Raw genomic sequence first — 18,150 nt, 5'->3', positions numbered from 1 at the left:
GTCCTTTGGAATCTCTTACTCTTCACATCATTCACGTAGCTCAGTCAAAAGTCTTTCCCCAAATGCTCCAGTTTGTGGCTAGCCCCATTTCAGCAAGGAAGATAAAGGAGGAAGCCATTTGGCTTTTAATGCACGGACATCCCCTTTTATGTACCCCTACAAAGTTGTACCAGCATCACTTCGAAGTAAGCCCTATTGATTTCAGTTAGATTAGTATCTGAGTAATAAATTTAGGATATCAGGGTAATCCTGATATAATTATAAATAACCATGGTGTGTCTGTGGAGAACAGCTTCCATGCCAAATTTAGCTCTTAAGCAGTGTTTCAATTGCAGACATTGCCACACATTCCCTTGGAGGGAAAATGAATTCAGTCTGCAGCTCATTGAATTGTTTAAAATTATCATTAGGTCCAATTAGCTAAGACAGCAATCAGAATCTCCTTACTCTTAAAAATGCCCCCCCGGGCCTTGTTTTATATATGACTGTCACTTAAAGAGATGGTCTGCCATCATTACATCTGGTTTGGCTGCTAGATAATGGAAGTAGAATACAGAATCAGGGTTTCTGTCTCACAGGCTTCATGGAAAGCAACTTTGAAAACCATAATATCACTCACTCTGGACTTGAGAGTGAGACTTATCTGGCCAAGTTGTATTCAGAGTACATTGGCATTGAGTTCATTTTCACAATTTCAGTTTGGGCACATAACATAATTTCTGGCAGCACTGCAAGGGAACCTTGTGCTACTCTTTTGTGTGTGTTCCTGCAGCAGTCTGTAAAACTGCACCGATTTGGGCCTGATGTGGAAGCTAGAATAAATCTCACAATTGCCTCTTAGCTGTGGTTTTTGTTTTAAAATTTGGAGTTACCTGCTCCTAAGCCACCAAACACTTGGGATATGTAGATATGTAGAGCTGCTTTGCTGCCTAAGAGGATCGTTCTGAAATACTGGGAGTCTCCAATGTCCGCTCAGCAGAATAACAGGTTAATGTTATGCTGGACCTTTATTTATTTATTTATTAGATTTATATCCCACCCTTCCTCCCAGAAGGAGCCCATGGTGGCAACCTTAACATAAAAGGGGGGGACCGTAACATAAAAAGGAGGGAAATTACTTTAATAGTTGGGGAACTCCAGAGACTTTTGTATTCACATTGCAAGACTTTTGTATTTGTTCAAGCAGCAAGGCCCAAATTAGTCTATAATCCTGCATGGTGGATCTCCTCAGCCACTAACTCCCCCTCCTCTCTTATTTCCCCTACATCTCTTTCTTCACTTACGTGATTATTCTATATCTTCATTTTTTAAAAAGTTACACTGCAGCGTTATACATTTGTCAATCTATTGCTGAAAGATACTCTTGTTGGTTAGGGTGGGCTGGGGGTTGGTGGGATTATAATTTAATTTGCTTATATGAAAAAGATCAAGGGAGGTTTCTTCTCTTCCTAATAATTAAAATCAATTAAAGCTTCCCCCCAGTTAAAGGTACCAAGGCTTAAGCCTCCATAGAAATGTCATCCTTGGGTTTTACAGCAGAAGCCCCTAATCCTTGTCTCAGATGTGTAAGGGCTGTTTATAGTTACTCCTCCTTTCTCTTCTTCTCATCATCATCATCATTACATCATTTATATCCCACCTTTCTTCAAGGAGCTCAAGGTGGCACATACTCCTGTGAGGTAGGTTAGACTGAGACACAAAGACTGGCCCTAGGCCACCCAGTGAGCTTCATGGCTAAACGGGGATTTAAGCCCAGGTCTCCCTGGCCATTGTCCATCATTTTAACCACTACACCACACTGGTGCAAGGGAGAGGCATTCTGCACATGCTTAAAGACAATTAATGATTTTATCAAATTAGTTATATCCCACCTTTCTTTATTAAAAAAATCCAAAGTTACTAACAATGTTTAATCAAGAGCAATGTATAAGAACAACAAAAGGAAGTTGAAATGACAACACTAAAACCACCACAGCAGTACTAACAACAAACAGAATTCATAATCACCAGCAGACTCTCACAGTGCCCCAAGGCCCTCTGAAAATAGATGCATTTTAACAGTGCAGTAAAAAGAGAACAGTGATGGAGGCACGTGAACTACTTTGGAGATGACATTCAAAAGCAAAGGTGCTACAACCAAAAAGGCCCTGTCTCTAGTGCCCATACCTGCCAAACTTCATACAGTAGAGTTAGCAGGATCTCAGACGTTGACTTGAGTGTACAGGAACTGAATCATCACATGCAGGAGGAGGATGGTTCTTGCAATATGATGGATCTAGTTGTCAAAAGCTTTAAAAGTGAGAACCAGCACCTCGATTTAGGTCTGCAAATGAACGCTATTGTAATCCTCTCTGGCACTGAAAATGGGTCTCATGTCAAAGCCATGGTAGTATCTTGCTCAAATGACACTCTGAATGTAAAAACAAAGAGGGGAATACGCTTAGGTTTCCTGTCTGATACAGCTGCTGGATTGAACTCAAAAGGGGGAGGGGGAAATCCAGCAGTAGAATATTTAGAAAGGAAAGAAAGAGGTTCCAATGCTTTCCTAAAGCCAGGAGGCTCATCTCCAGGGCATATCTATATTTATTTAGAAAAAGAACTATTTCCAGGCTTGTAAAGCCAGAGAGCTCTCTGTTGCTGTGCAGCCTTTTGGATGTTCTTTTGTGTGCAGATTATTGGTTCCAAACCCACTACTCCTACCTTGGATTGGGTCCCAATCACTCACCTTTAATTAGAAATTGGTTTGAAGACTGTTTGCATCATCACATTTCTGTTAATGATGGACTTAGTCCACCCATCTCACCATAGTTAAGTGGAGCAGATCATAACTTTGCCAGGCAGAGATTGTTTCAGGATGTCTCTGACACTAGCTGAGTGAGTTCTCTTTCCTGTGGGGGGATTTAAAAAGACTCCATGGTATTCGCTCACATTTGGATTGAGGTCAGTTTTGTTTTGAAAAACAATCAGGACTCAGAGTTGAAACACAGATTTTAAAAAGATGCATGCCTACCATATGTGTAATAGGTTCTCTTAAGTAGTAAGCATCCCACAGCTTATTATGAATCTCTCATTTAAGCATCATCTTAACACTAGGCAGACAAATTGGGTTTTGCAACATGTTTTATAGGGAGTCTTTTTGGTTCAGAGACCGTGTTCCTTGGAGGTGCTACAGCATACATCAGCCTTCCAAATAGGTGTACATAAGTTACTAGTGCAAACAAAAAGTATTACACAGTTCATTTATAAATAGGGGAACATAGGAAGCTGCCTTATACTGAGTCAGACCATTGGTCCATCTTGTTCAGCATTGTCTACACTAGTGTTCTTCAACCTTGGGTCCTCAGATGTCAGACTACAACTCCCATTATCCTCAGTCAGCTTAGCCAATGGCCAAGGATAATGGGAGTTACAGTCCAACAATATCTGGAGACCCAAGGTTGCAGAGCAGTGGTCGACACTGACTGGCAGAGGCTCTCCAGGATTTCAGGAAGGTATTCTCTCCCAACCCTACCTGGAGATGCTGGGGACTGAACCTGGGATTTTTTATGTGCAAAGCAGATGCTCTTCCACTGAGCTACGGCCCTTCCCCTTACATACCTGACATTAGTTCCATGATGGACCTCAACGTGGTGTATGTAGGATTCCCAGGATTTTCCAGTCTAGGCACTGACCAGACCCAGTCCTTTCTAGGGTGCTTCCAGGCAGGGCCTTAATACTGCAAGATAGTCATTCATATGTTGCAACAGTGTTGGCAACAGTGTTGTTTTAACTGATCAGATCCAGGGAAAGGGTAAAGTTGGATTAAATGGGGGGAAATACAGACTGGCATTTTGATTCTGACAATATTGTGTGGACACTATGAAAAACTTTCATGCATGAGCCGCACTGCTCCCATAGTAAACACCGATCTGGAAGCACCCGAGTTTCAGCAAGGTTGTTGTATCATGTACCTTCAGGTTACTAACCTGCCAGGTCTTACATCTGTTACGTTATTTAATAATTTGTGGCACAATAACTGGAAGGCAAAGGACCAAGGCTCTTTTAAGTAATGGAAGCTTCCTTGCTTGATTACTTGGAAGCACTTTGTACTCACCACAGGTGACCAAGGCAGTCACTGTACCTAAGCCTTATATGTGTATATTACCACTGTTGTGTATGGAAACGTATTTAATATAAGGAAAATATTCCAGTTGATCAGTTTGTTTTTTCATAGGAGTTGACTGAACCTTCTTCTCAGGATGGCTCTGTACAGAATATGTGCTACACATTAAATAACAGCAAAACTGGGTTTGCCCAATTGGCTCTCTGCTTAATGTATTTGTGTGACATGTTTCCAAATGTATATTTGTCTCAGTCACACGTAAGTTTTTTAGACATTTTTTACTCTAATGCGGAAGACACAACAGGCAAATAAATTCTGTCTTTGTTTAGATAATTTTCCCTGAATTCTATATTTTCAACAGTAGACTTCACTCTGGGAGAGCCAACGTGTTACACTCATTTTCAAGCATTTGAAGTTTTAGTCAATATGCTTGCACTCAGTTCTGAACCTTGTCTTAGAAGCAGCTCACATGACATTCTGTAGCCATTGTTACAAAATACATCACATTTTCAAGGCTGAAAAAAAGTAAAAATGGGAAAATGGGAGTAGGCAAGTGATTGACCACCAGGTGGCAAACAAGATGCAAACTGTTGCTGCATCCATGCGTTGGATGATTGCCAGTGTACATTCTATCCACACACACCTCTCCAGCTAGATGATTATGATGATTTATTGAATTTAAATCCCACCATTCTCCCAAAGGAGCCCAGGGCAGGAAACATAAACAAAACCTTTTAATAAAAAGAAAAACATAAAACATTCCAAAGCACAATTACAATTAAAAACATTCTAAAACACAGTTAAAATATTATAAAACACAAGTTATAAATATTGTAAAACAGAGCTAAAAACATTCTTTCATCAGTGATGTTCAGGTTGCCAGAAACAGTCCTCTCGTATGACCCAATTTGGGTTGTGTCAATTTCCTAGAAAAGTGTAAATTTATAATACAGGAGTGGTGCTGAACCTTTCACTCACCCACACTCCACCCCAATTGTTTCTTCCCTGCTGTTTTACTCCTAGTGGGAGTTGCTTGAGATTGGTTCTTTGCCTTAAGAGTGACACACCATACATTTAAAGCACATGGCTTCCCCCCAAAAATCCTGGGAACTGTAGTTTTTAAGGGTGATGGGAGTTGTAGCTGTGTGAGAGGTAAACTATAGTTCCCAGGATTCTTTGGGGGAAGCCATGACTTTCAAAGTGGTTTAATTTGCTTTACATGTATGATGTGGATCAGCCCCAAGTCTGGAAGATGCAGATTCAAATCCCCACATAGTTATGAAGTTCAGTGGATCAACCTACCTTACAGGGTTGTTGTGAGGATAAACGGGGGAACCTTATTTGTTGTCCCAAGCTCCTTGGAGAAAGAGTGGGATACAAAAAATAATTATTTTTAATTTCTGGAAAGAGTTGCACTCCTGTGCATACTTACGTGAGAGTAAGCCAAGTGAGGCTTACTTCTGTGTAAACATGCATAAGGTTGCATTGGTAGCTGCTTACATGATGCCAAATTTTGGTGCGGATGAAACCCTTTGTCTGATGCCACCTTGACTTTTCCCTTCCATAGGCAGTGTACAAGTTGGCTGACGTCGCCTGTAAGTGCCACGGTGTCTCAGGTTCCTGCAGCCTCAAGACCTGTTGGCTGCAACTGGCTGACTTCCGCAAAGTGGGCGACCTCCTGAAAGAGAAGTATGACAGTGCCGCTGCCATGAGGATCAACCGCAAAGGCAAGCTGGAGTTGGTGAACAACCGCTTCAATTCACCTACTCCAGAGGACTTGGTCTATGTCGATCCCAGTCCCGACTACTGCCTGCGCAACGAAACCACGGGCTCCCTGGGCACCAAGGGCCGGCTCTGTAATAAGACCTCAGAGGGCATGGATGGCTGTGAACTGATGTGCTGTGGCCGGGGCTACGACCAGTTCAAGAGTGTGCAGGTGGAACGTTGCCACTGCAAGTTTCATTGGTGTTGTTACGTCAAGTGTAAAAAGTGCACAGAGGTTGTCGATCAGTATGTCTGTAAATGAAGGGCCTGCAAGAGCTACAAATCTATATTATATAAATCTTTATAAATCTATTTTATATATTTGTATAAATAAATAGATGGTGATTATGATGATAATAATTAAAGACATTTATTTAAGAGACTTTTTAAATCTAAAATGTTTCCATTAGAACAGCTGGCTGGTTGGGCTGCTCCTTTGTCAAATTATTTAATTGAGGAGCAAAGGGGTAGGGGGAAGAGAGCGATTTGTGTCCTTGTGTGCTGGTTCCCTCCCACCCTTGACACAATGCCTCTGGGATAAAAGGGAATCTTGAGGTTCCTTAATGAAAAGGATCTGCCTACAGCTCCTTTACCACAAAAACAGGAGACCAGGTACGTTTCCTTTCCTGCTTTATAGCTGGATTTCACATTGGGTGTTCTGTGCTTTTTGGACACAGCCAAGGGAGTGCCATCAATGCTCAGGTTGATTTCCAAAAGGACTTGGTGTCATTTTCTGCTTCTTGTGAAAACACACTGTGGGATACCAACCTGTAAGGTGAATTACTTGTATTTAATGTTGGAAGTATGACTTCCGAGGAAGGGTCTGTGCCTGCTGTGGTTGACATGGGGATTGAAGAGAGACTGTTGCACAATGGTAGATGGTTTCCCGCCGCCAGTGGGGGAAGGAAAATATTACCTTTGACCTAGAAGTGCTGCTTTATCCTTGTATATCCTGAGAGAAACCGCAGCATCTGGTTCTTCTACATTTTGTGGAACACAGGAGGGGAATCTAACGAAGCTCAGAAAAGACAAAACTGTCAAAGTAGTTTTGCCGATTGGTCGATTTCCTCCTTGTGGAAATAGAACTGTGTTGTGTATTGATCTAACCTCAGGATACATGACAACTGGCAACAGGTCTCTTGAGACTATTTGCATTGTTTTGGGAAAAAGACTGCTTCGATGTGAGTGTCTCTGGACTTGAGAGAAAAACAGACTTACACAGGATTCCACAAACGTGACTCCTCAGTCTCCACATGGACTCGGATGGTCATGCGTGTCAAGGGTTTTGTCATCCTCTTTGCCGCTGTCCTCGATGTACAGTTTCTTTTTAACATTAAATATCCCTTGTTCTTGCCCTCTTCCCTTGATTTTGTGAGCATATTTGTTTTGTGTTGCTGCTAATGTATTTCACAGCACAGGGACTTTCTGCCAAGTTGGACGCCTTCCTAGTTTTAAAAACGTTATTGCATTCAGACCCAATTTTCATGTAGGTTTTGACATGGCCACATCACCAACAGGAGACTTTTTAAGATATTCATGTCAGCATTGCTTGAAGACTAATTGATTTGTATGCTTCCTCATGTGGTGAGAGCTGGTTTTCAACATGCCAAGGTGAATTTTTCATTATTTATTATTATATTTATATCCTACCTTTCCTCCAAGGAGCTCAAACCCTGTACAAACACTGTTCTCCCCATCTCCATTTCATCCTCACAACAAACCTGTGAGGTAGGTTAGGCTAAGTGACATTGACTGGCCCAAGGTCACCCAGTGAGCTTAATGGCCCAGCGGGGATTTGAACCCTGGTCTTCCAGGTCCAACACTCTACTACAGCACACTGAGGGAGTATGCCAATGAAATACTTAGCAGGAAAAAAATGAACATACTGTATTAAAAGTTGCCTTCTGAGATTTAGACATCAGGAGCTTTTTCAGGGATTCCTTTGCACACAGGGAATGTGAATGAAACTTTTTTTTTTTTAAAAAGCGATCTATTCCAGAGGTGGCCAGTGAAGAGTTTCACTAGTGGTAACTGCTAGCTACCACTGCAGAATGATTGATGGGTGGGAATTCATGGCCTAAGCAGAACCATTCAGAGGGGGGGGGTCTCAGTCAGCACCATTCAAGCATAAGGTTGTTGATTATATATATATAATCTGTTGATGTTAAGGAATTTAAATACTATTAATAATACAGTTCATATTAAATTCTGTGAGTTGTATGTCACTGGCAATGATGTACTTGCATGTGCAAGTTGTAAGCCAAAAGGAAGAATCAAATATTTCCTCAGAATTATTGTCATTGGTTCTGAAAACACAACATTAGGAATCTCAGGGAAAACTCTGGAATACAACTCCATGTTTTCTCAGAGCCACAAATTGACTAGAAAACGAGATGAAAATTGGCCAGAAGTTTTTTGGTGAAGGTAGAACCTGGAAGCGTATAGGGAAATGGCCTTAAAAAGCCTAATATGGGAGGTGAGGTGCTGTATGTTCCCACCAGAGCAAAGAGACTGGTGTCAGGTGATTTATTACAGTGGGGATTCCCCCTCCCCTATACAAAAACATTCTCTGCATTTAGCAAACCAATGGGTCAGGGTGAAGATTAGGCTAGAATCTGTCTCCCTGAAATCTAGTTTTCTGTCTGCAAGGGGTTTTGTTTGTTTTTCATATAGAAGAGCATTAACCTTCAGAGCCCACATCTGCAGCTTTAAGTTCATACACCTGGCATCCCGCATCTGCCACTTGCAGTGGTGGCTTGTGAGGGGAGGGGGCAGATTGAGTGGTGTCCTGTCGGCATCAGCAGAGCTGTGCTTGTCAGGATGTGGATGGGCAGGGCGAGGCAACGAGATTGAGGGAAGCTCTGGGGCAGTGGCAGCCCCAGAGGTGCACACACACCTGCAGGGTTGCTGCCAACCCAGACCTCCCCCCGACTTTCCCACTACCCCTCACTCCATGTCCTGATGATTGCAGCACTGCTGCCAGGCCCAGGAAGATGACATTGCTGCCACCCTCAAAGTTCCCTGGGAAGAGGGATTCACTGTTAAATCTCTCTTAGAATTGTAGCTCCAGGTGGGAAATAGGAGTGTCCTAACAACTCTCAGTACCCTTAACAAACTACAGTACCAAGGATTCTTTGGGGAAAGATGACTGCATAAAGAGGTACAATACTTCTTTAAATGTATAGTGCACTGCAGATGGGGTCTACAGTGAAATAGATATTTGCATCTGTTACAAGTGACAGAACCCAAAGTGGATTCATGCTATTGTTTTTAAGGAAGCATCTTATGCTCCCTTGGGAAGAGATGGTTCCATTATAGAGCACCTGCTTTTATGCAGAAGGTCCCAGGTTCCAACCCTGCAATCTACAGTTAAAAACAGATCAGGCAGCAGGTGATGGTAAGATCTTTGTCTGACACCATGGAAAACTAGAAGATCTTGTTTCTATTTTTCATGTAGGAAAGTTTGTCATACATGAAGTGGTCCTAAGCCTAGCTCAGCTGGAGTTATTTTCTTTGCTAATTTACAAATATAATCATCCTACTTCTGATAGCCACTCCATGGGATATGGGTTCCCGAGCAATTTTTTTTAACTTTCTTGCTAGTGAGCTATCAATGGGGAAGATTTTTTTCAGTACTTACAACGATCATTGTAGTCAAGCAATAGTCAGAAGGCCCAGCCAAAAATAGAAATGTTTACTGATAATTTTCTTCTTATTTGCTACACTTGCTTTTTAATTTTTAAAATAGCCAATACAAGGAAATGAGCAAGAACTCAGTAAAATACAATTCGAGGAGCACTCTGTTTGCAAAGTAAATTGCTTTAAAAATACTGTTTAGCTTTTTTAAAATTTATTTTAGAGGTTTAAACAAATCATTAATCCATGCATTTTGGCTGGCATCTGACAGAGCAATTTCTTGGAATACACCATGTGATCCAGATTTATGTTCTTTTTTTATATAAAATCCAAAGCCAAAGTTATAATAATTCAAAGCGATGAACGCTGTTTTCCACCCATGAAAAAACTGAGAGGATAATGGCCTGATCCAGCTCCCTTAAAAATGCACCAGGAACTGGAATGATCTCCAGATCTCATGAAATCTGTCAGCCACAGATACCTGGAATACAGTATACTTTCTTCTCAAAAAGAAAACTAATGTTTTGGCCCCATGTAAAGCTGTTTCCTTAATCTATCTCAACCTTTCTTCTGCAATGATTACACATTGGCCAGGTTCACATGTAACACTAAGCCAAATCATGGCTAAGCATGAAAGTGCAAGTAAGTTACAGGTACTCAGTGAAAATTGCAGTTGCTTTGCTCTTCTTTCACTCCTGCAAGCTACTGCTCTACCTGAAGTTAAGCCATGTTTGGTTTCACTTTATGTCTGAACCTGGGCCCATGGCCTGTCATCATTAAGCCACTGTATGATTTTTGTTCTGAGGTCTAGCCTCTAGATATTTAATTACAATTTGATTTTTTTAAATGAGGTATTAGACATGCTGCTGGCTGCATTCTGAGGAATAAAAAAAATCCTTGGAAATGATGGGGGGCAGAAGAGGAGAATGATTTGCAGGATAATTATCCTTGGGAGGGGATGGCATCTTCATAAGAACAGCCTGTTAGATCCCATCTAGTCCAGCATCCTGTTCTCACAGTGGCCAACCAGTTGCCCATGGGAAACCCTCAAGCAGGATCTAAGCGCAAGAGCACTCTCCCCTCTTGCGGTTCCCAGCAAATGTTATTCAGAAGCATACTGCCTCTGATAGCCTTATCCTCCATGTATTTGCCTAATCCTCTTTTAAAGCCATCCAAGTTGGGGGGCATCACTACCTCCTGTGGCAATGAATTCCATAGTTTAACTACACACTATATATTCCCATTGCAACCACTAATAAAAAAGCAAGGAGTCTCCTGAAGACAAGATATCCAAACTGAGATTTTCCATATCCAGCCTGAAAGTCTAGACACTGTACTTACACTTAACATTTTATCTTAATTGATGTAATACCAAGAGACCACGAGGCACTGTAAAGAACATAGTGTCGACATAATCTGTATCCACAGGGCCTGCACTCAAAGTACACATGGATGGGACAAAGGTAAAAAGTGAGGGATCAGGCTTTGATAAACTAGTACCAAGGATGGGGGTGGGTGAATCACTGGAAGTTTCAACAGGTAGTGCAAGATAGCTGAATCACTGACAGAAAAGACTTTGCAGATGAAAAGGTTTGGGAGAATGGTTTCAAAGAGAGGGGGGGAAGATGGGGATGGTCCAGATGAAGTCACTGGAAGTAAACAGATGATGGCATGAATATCAAAGGGTGTGTGAGCTCGTACTTCTCTTTTTGTCTTTATATGAAGTAATTGGTCCCCAGTACCTCTGTCTTTTTTACTTTGATCTTTGTAATCTCATTTCTAGTTCTACCTTTCTTCATTGGGCATTAGTCTATTTGCAACTGTGTTGCAATGACGGGAGAAAGGTACATTAAATAAGAGGCCACATAGCTAAGAGGAACAGGCAATTTCCAAAATGGATACAAGAGATAGCTGTGGATTTTAAATTGTGCTTTGGAGTACAGCCAGTTAAGCACAATTGCACATGACTGTGAATCAGTTTTGAGTTTTTGTACTCAAATCTTCCTCTCGTCTCCTATGCAACTATAGGCTGAGCTTGTTTGCATATTTGTACATAGCATTCCATATAATACACTGGGAGTACCAAATTTCTAAACTACATATTCTATGCAGACTTACTTGGGAGTAAGACCCATAAATCTCAGACCCTATTGGGGCATTTACTGAACTGCGTGTGTAAGAATTCATGTGAGGGAAAGCTGGGTGCAGACTGTCAAACCCAAGCCATCTGGAAAGTCGTATTTATTCCATGTAGAACCCTCCCTGGGTTTGAGGGTGAAGGTCTGCAGTGAGGAGTCTCTTTTACTTGTGGACAGTGATGTAATTGTCCAGGATTTCAGGGGGTCTTAGACTCCTTATGTTTTTGGGAGCCAGGTCCCCGCAGGGTCCCTATGTCTCCAGCGTCCTATGAGATAAACATGTAGACACTGAATTCAGTAATTCAGTCGGGAACATCAACTGGTCCAAAATGCAGTGGCCAGATTACTGACTGGAGTTCCTTTTAGAACTCATATAACCCCTGTTCTGGAACAGTTCCATTGGTTGCCAGTTTGTTTCTGACCTAATTCAAGGTGCTCACATTAGTGTTTAGAGGCCTAAACAACTTAGGCCCCCAAAATTTCAGAGACCGACCCCCTCCGTACAGACCCTTTCGGGTGTTAAGATCAGCAGAGGGAGCTTTCCTGGTAATTCTGCCACCCTCAGAAGTTCAGGGGATGGTAGGCCGAGAGAGAGTGTTCTCTGTGACATCCCCTAAGTTGTGGCATTCCCTACCTACAGAGGTGTGGTCTGGCACCTTCGCTATACAGTTTTTGGAGAATGCTAAGGACACACTTCTTTGCTCTGGCCTTAAGCTCCTGAGATGTATGTTTTCAGAACCCAACCTATTCTTGTGATTGAAATGTGTTTTAATTCTTTTTAACATTGTATTTTAGATTTTGTAACCCGCCCTGGGACCTACTGGTGAAGGGTGAGCAAATAACAACAACAGTAATTATTATTATTATTATTATTATTATAACAGTATCTCTGAGTGAAAAAGGACAGTCAAAGCTTGGCCAGATTATTCTATAATCTTAGAAGGTTGTATAATCTTAGAAGTGGGCATGACTGTGACCATTATGGGGGGACCCTGCCCTTCTGATTTTACCCACTATACTACTGATTGTGTAGGCTCCCCATGAGATTTAGAACCATAATTGTGCTTGGTTCTAGATTGCTCAGGGAGTCTCCATGAGTGACTCCCTTCTGCAGACCTTCATCATTAAACTCATGGAGGGCTCTAACCAGAATAAAGATAATCCACCAGAGGGGGCGGGGCATGCAGCATGCCCATTCCCGCACTGCTCTACCTTGTATGATTGCTCACAGGCAACTGCACTGAATGCCTAAGTAGGGCTTCAGTGAGCTGAGCACTCAGTGACATAGGGCAGGGGTTCCCAAACTGTGGTCCATGGACCACTGGTGATCTGTGAGCTTCATTCAAGCGATCTACAGCATATCTGTAAAAATATAATTAAAAAAAACAATTCAGCACCTAACACAGTGCATTACAATTGCTACAACAGGCAGAAAAATCACTAAGTGGTATGCCAAGGCCTTCAGCAGTTTTCAGGTGGTTTGTGGGGAAAACATTTGGGGACAACTGGCTTAGAGCAAGCAAGAAGAGACCTCAAGGACAGAATTATTTAACTGTAATTTGTCTTCCATTTACCATCAACTCTTATCCTCCCCTTATTTTTCTCTTCCCCCTGACTGTAATAATGATTTATAGGAGTGACTGAACTGTATTCAGGGCTGGCTCAAGACATTTTGGTGTCTCAAATGGCTGCTCTGGATGGCACCATCTGTGAAGTTTACTCTTCCAAATCCTTGGAATGTTCCAGATTATGTTGAACATTTTTGCATGACACGCTGCTGCACTGGCATTTGGCACTCCTGAAAGATATTGCTGTCCCACTGACCACTAGGTTTGCTTGAACAACACAATAAACTCAACTGTATTTTTATTCGGATTCTGTTTTTGTTCTGGCCTCCTTTATCTGCTTGTCCTGAAAGATCTTGAGCATGTGGAAGCCTGGTTTGCCAAACTGCTGATGTACAAGCTCCAGCTTTATTGTTGTATATTGTTGTACACAATACTAGCACTATGAGTAACTAAGTTCAGACTTGATAAAAGCATATCCTATACATTTAAGACAATGCTGTTAAAATGTGTGATTAAAGATTCATTTTGTCATTATATGATTTCCACACATTGTGTCATCAACGAAAGTGTATGTTGGGAGATATAGGACAGAAAAAAAGGAACTACTTCTTCATATAGCACATAGCCTGATCTCAGGCTGTGGTCTGAAGGTACATAAGGCCAGCACCCTGTTGAAGCTAAGCAGGGTCAGGTGTGGTCAGTGCCTAGATGGGAAACCGCCTGGGAACCATTTGTAAGCCGCCCTGGGTTTCAATCATGGGGAAAAAAAGGCAGGGTAGAAATGTAATAAATAAATAAATAAATAATATAGTGCACAGATGAACTATTGAATTCACTACTGCAAGATGCAGTGATGACTCAACTTAGGCAGCATCTAAAAGAGAAGTCATGGAGGATAAGGCTATCAATAGCTAGCTGTTAGTCATGATGCTATATACTCTCCAGTATCAGAGGCAGTTTGCCTCTGAATACCAGCTGCTAGGGATTACAGGAGAGTGTTATTACCACATGTCTTGCTTGTAGGCTACCCAAAAGGCATCTGCTCGGTCACTGTCAGAACAGGATGCTAGACTAAATAGACCTTTGATGTGATCTATAGGAACCTGCCCTATACTGAGTCAAACCACTGGCCATACTAGCTCAGTATTGTCTACACTGACTGGCAGGGGCTTTCCAGTGTTTCAGCCTTGGGTCTTTTCCAGCCCTACCTGGATTGAACCTGGGACCTTTTGCATGCAAAGGAGATGTTCTACCACTGAGCTGTGACCCTTCTCCATGTTCTTGCATTGCATATATTACTTTAACCCATACTTTACAATGAAAATTCAATACATTTTTTTAAAGCCCAGAAATGTTGCATATATTTGTGACAAAGTGATAAAGAAAGTTTTCAGTTTCTGACGAAGTAGCTGAGAGAGCGCTGGAGGTTGGATGTATCAGCTACCTCCAAAAGTTCTGATCTGCTGATTTGGATTCCTGCATTGAGCAGGGGGTTGGACTTGATGGCCTTATAAGCCTCTTCCAACTCTATGATTCCATGCTGCCGAAGTCTCACAAACAGGGCATGAAAGCAAGACTATCATACTCTTGTTGTTTCTCCCTAGGAAATGGGAGGTGTTCATTTTTAGAAGCCATGCAAATAAACCACTTTTGTTTCAAACAGCGTAGCATTTAATCCAATTTTATGTTACTATATGAGGTATGATTAATCGTGTTTACTAACTCTTTGTGGTTTAGGGAGCTGGTGGGATCCCCTTCACTGGATGTCTTCAAGCAGAGGCTGGACAGCTGTCTGTGGGAGATGCTCTAGCTGTGGATTTCCTGCTGTGAGCAGGGGGTTGGACTCGATGGCCTACAAGGCCCCTTCCAACTCTATGATTCTATGGTCTGATTCAGTATAAGGCAGCTTCCTCCCTTCCCCATTTTGTGAAATATTGGGAATAAAGGGATTGCCCAACTGTGAATTTTGGAGGATATTTTCTCCCCCTCATCAACTGGGCTACCTTTGATTGGATGTGAAAGTTGGACAGTGAAAACAGCGGATAAGAGAAAAATCAACTCATTTGAAATGTGGTGTTGGAGGAGACCTTTGCACATACCATGGACTGTGAAAAAGACAAATAATTGGGTGTTAGAACAAATTAAACCAGAACTGTCACTAGAAGCTACAATGTTGAAACTTATCATAGTTGGACACATAATGAGAAGACAGGATTCACTAGAAATGACAATAATGCTGGGAAAACAGAAGGGAGTTAAGAAAGTCAAACAGCACTCCTTATGCATTTTGAGCAATGGCCACAAAACAAGAGCTGGATTGATTCTATAAAGGAAGCCAAAGACCTGAACTTACAAGATCTGAACAGGGTGGTTCATGACAGATGCTCTTGGAGGTCACTGATTCATAGGGGCACCATAAGTCATAATCGACTTGAAGGCACATAACAACAACAAAATCATAGCACCATCACAACTGCAGGAAATGGGACTTCAGCTGCCCTGATGCTAAAAACACTGGGTTGTGTTTAAAGCTTTTTAAAGATGTTTTGCTTTAATGTTTTAAAAGATGCTTTGTTTTCATATTTTAAATTCTTTTGTTTTTAAGATGTTTTACAGTGTTTAAATAACTATTCAACTAAGTCCTACTCAGAGTAGACACATTGGAATTAATGAAACTTAATTTCGTCATGTTCATTAACTTCAACAGATCTATGAGTAGAAGCAGCATTGAATACTACCCATTTAATTGAGAATAAACATCCTGTTGTGGTAGAAAATAAAATAACCATGTATGAGCCTTGCCGGCTGGTCCCTAATTAAAAAAGTTTTTTTAAAAAAGTAAGGAAAGATGTAGCTGTAACCAGCACTCACCAACCCCCTACCCCTATTTGCCAGTTTCCCTATCATCTGCCGCTCTCTCGAACACCTCTGCTCAAGCAGGCGCTTTTTGGAAACTTCACGGGCACTTCGCCCTTGTACTTTGAAATCCGCGGACCGAGCAAGGCAAGTTTTTAAAAACAACAACCGTCACCCACCTCCTGGGCAACAGTTTCACAACTCCGCTCTTTCCATAAACAGCGCCCCTTACGCACTTTGAGCAACGACCACAAAACAAGAACTACCGCCTGGCACGAGGGTCAAGAGTCGCGTTCTATTGTAACCAATGCGGTGGCACCTTCAGATACAAAGATCACGCGCTCGCCCTATTCTCACCCCCCAAAACTACACTTCCCAGGGTGCATTTGGCCGAGCCTTACTTTGCCTCCTTCCGAGCACGTCCGCCCGGTGTGGCTGATGCGTGCGCTTCCTCCAATTAGGGCGGCCGCCTATTGGCTTGCAGAGCCTCTTGCGATGATGACGCTCTGGGGCAAAGGGGAGGTGACTTAGAGAACTGAAGGAGGTGGGCGAGTGAAGGCGGAGAAGGTGGTGGAGGGGGCGGGATTCCCAGAGGCGCCGGCGGCACCGTGGGGACTCCGACCCCCTCAGCGCCGCACACAGCTGGACACCGGAGTGAGGAAGCGTCTGGTAAGCTGGGACGTGAAGGCGACCCCAAGGGGCCGCGGGGAGCTCCGGGTTGGGGCTTGGGCACCTCCTGAGGGCCCTTGACCGGCTTCACTGCCGACTGACATAGGCCTGGAGGGGGCTCTGTGGGGTGGGACCTCCGACCTCTTCACACAGGGCCTCCCTTGGCTGGGGTGGTCATGCGTGTGTGTGCGCGCACGCTTGTCTTTCTGATGACCTCGATTTCCTTCACTTGAGCCCCCTCCTCTTGGGCTGTTGGTGCTGACCTTGGGCGAGTCGCGTATCTCCTCTTCTCCCACTGTAGAAGTAACTGTAGTGTGACTATGAACACCCTTCACCTTCCCACAAAGCAGCCAAGGGTTTTGGTTATTTAAAAAAATAACGACCTGTGTTGTATCCCATAACTAATACACCTGTATAATCTTGGTTCCTCCAGTATAATGAATTGCTGGCATATCTAATGAACGTAAACAATTAATAACTTTTTTTTAAAAAAAAAGGCTTGTGTCACTCTGACTGTCTTTAAAGAAACAAAAGTGTTTAAAGAAACAAAAACAACAAAAGTTTTGTGGCAACTTTAAAAGACTATTTTTATTATGGCATATGTTTTTGTGGACTTTTAAGTCTATATGTATTTAGACGTTTAAGACAAAACAAAATAATTGTGAAGCAAGCAACTTAATTCCTCTTCTCTTGCCTCAAAGTAACCGAGGCTATGATCCTAAACACAATTAAGGAGTAAGCTTTCTTGGACAGTGTGGCTTACTTTTGAGTAAATGTGGGTAGGGGTTGTGATGTCAGAGTATGTCCCATGAAGTCCTGCAGTGACTTTTTCAACACATTTAGGTATCCATTAGGGGATGGCTGCTGTTTTCCAAACTGACATCACTTAAGGTAAAAATAATTCATTGTATTTTTACAAATTACTTCACAGCTGTTAGCTGAAATTCTGGAAATGAAATGCTAAGTAGCTTTGAGCCTCCATAGATTGATCTTGTGTGCACTTAACAAAATTTCTAGTGAGAATTCTTGAGCTGAAAAGGCTTTCTGGATATGGATTACAAGGAATATAAACTGTCCAGGTGTTCTGTACACTTTGTGTAGTCTTGGTGGTAAAGAGAAGCAGAAATAATGGATGCTTTGGGTAAGAAAATGAAGCTGAGAGAACACAGGTATGAGAAAATACTAATGTAATGGCCTGAAGGCACATGAGGCCAGCATCCTGCTGAAGCTAAGCAGGGTCAGGAGTGGTCAGTGCCTAGATGGGGGACTGCCTGGGAACCATATGTAAGCTGCCTTGGGTTTCTATCATGAAAAGAAAGGTGGGGTATAAATGTAATAAATAAATGAACCAGGGCTGTGGAGTCGGTACGCCAAACCTTCGACTCCGACTCCTCTATTTTTCTACTCTCCGACTCCG

General features: G+C 42.3%; 2 protein-coding genes and 1 long non-coding RNA gene across 7 annotated transcripts in view; 2 read left to right on the top strand and 1 right to left on the bottom strand.

The window, feature by feature from the left end:
• The window catches only part of WNT5B (Wnt family member 5B), a 135,983-nt gene extending 128,757 nt beyond the window's left edge, over window positions 1–7,226 (top strand). For all 4 annotated transcript variants that reach the window (XM_061638629.1, XM_061638628.1, XM_061638630.1 and 1 more), the window contains exon 5: window positions 5,670–7,226. In XM_061638629.1, the coding sequence (XP_061494613.1) occupies window positions 5,670–6,128 (459 nt within the window). In that variant the 3' untranslated portion in view covers window positions 6,129–7,226. The remainder of the gene's footprint in view (window positions 1–5,669) is intronic.
• On the bottom strand, window positions 3,420–5,764 carry LOC133390297 (uncharacterized). Its single transcript, XR_009764366.1, has 3 exons — window positions 5,603–5,764; window positions 5,405–5,459; window positions 3,420–3,715 (listed from the first exon to the last, which is right to left on the bottom strand). It is a non-coding gene; the product is annotated as an uncharacterized LOC133390297 (long non-coding RNA).
• Window positions 7,227–16,565: 9,339 nt separating the features above from the next.
• The window catches only part of ADIPOR2 (adiponectin receptor 2), a 45,295-nt gene continuing 43,710 nt past the window's right edge, over window positions 16,566–18,150 (top strand). The window contains exons 1-2 of one of the 2 annotated variants that reach the window (XM_061638634.1): window positions 16,566–16,733; window positions 17,577–17,624. The gene's annotated coding sequence lies outside the window, so the exon portion shown is untranslated. The remainder of the gene's footprint in view (window positions 16,734–17,576; window positions 17,625–18,150) is intronic. The other variant, XM_061638632.1, reaches the window with a different exon arrangement.

The sequence above is a fragment of the Rhineura floridana genome, chromosome 8 (genome assembly GCF_030035675.1).
Source record: "Rhineura floridana isolate rRhiFlo1 chromosome 8, rRhiFlo1.hap2, whole genome shotgun sequence".
Classification (NCBI taxonomy): Eukaryota; Metazoa; Chordata; class Lepidosauria; order Squamata; family Rhineuridae; genus Rhineura; species Rhineura floridana.
Note: the sequence above shows the minus strand (reverse complement) of the source record. Positions and strands in the feature narration are given on the sequence as shown.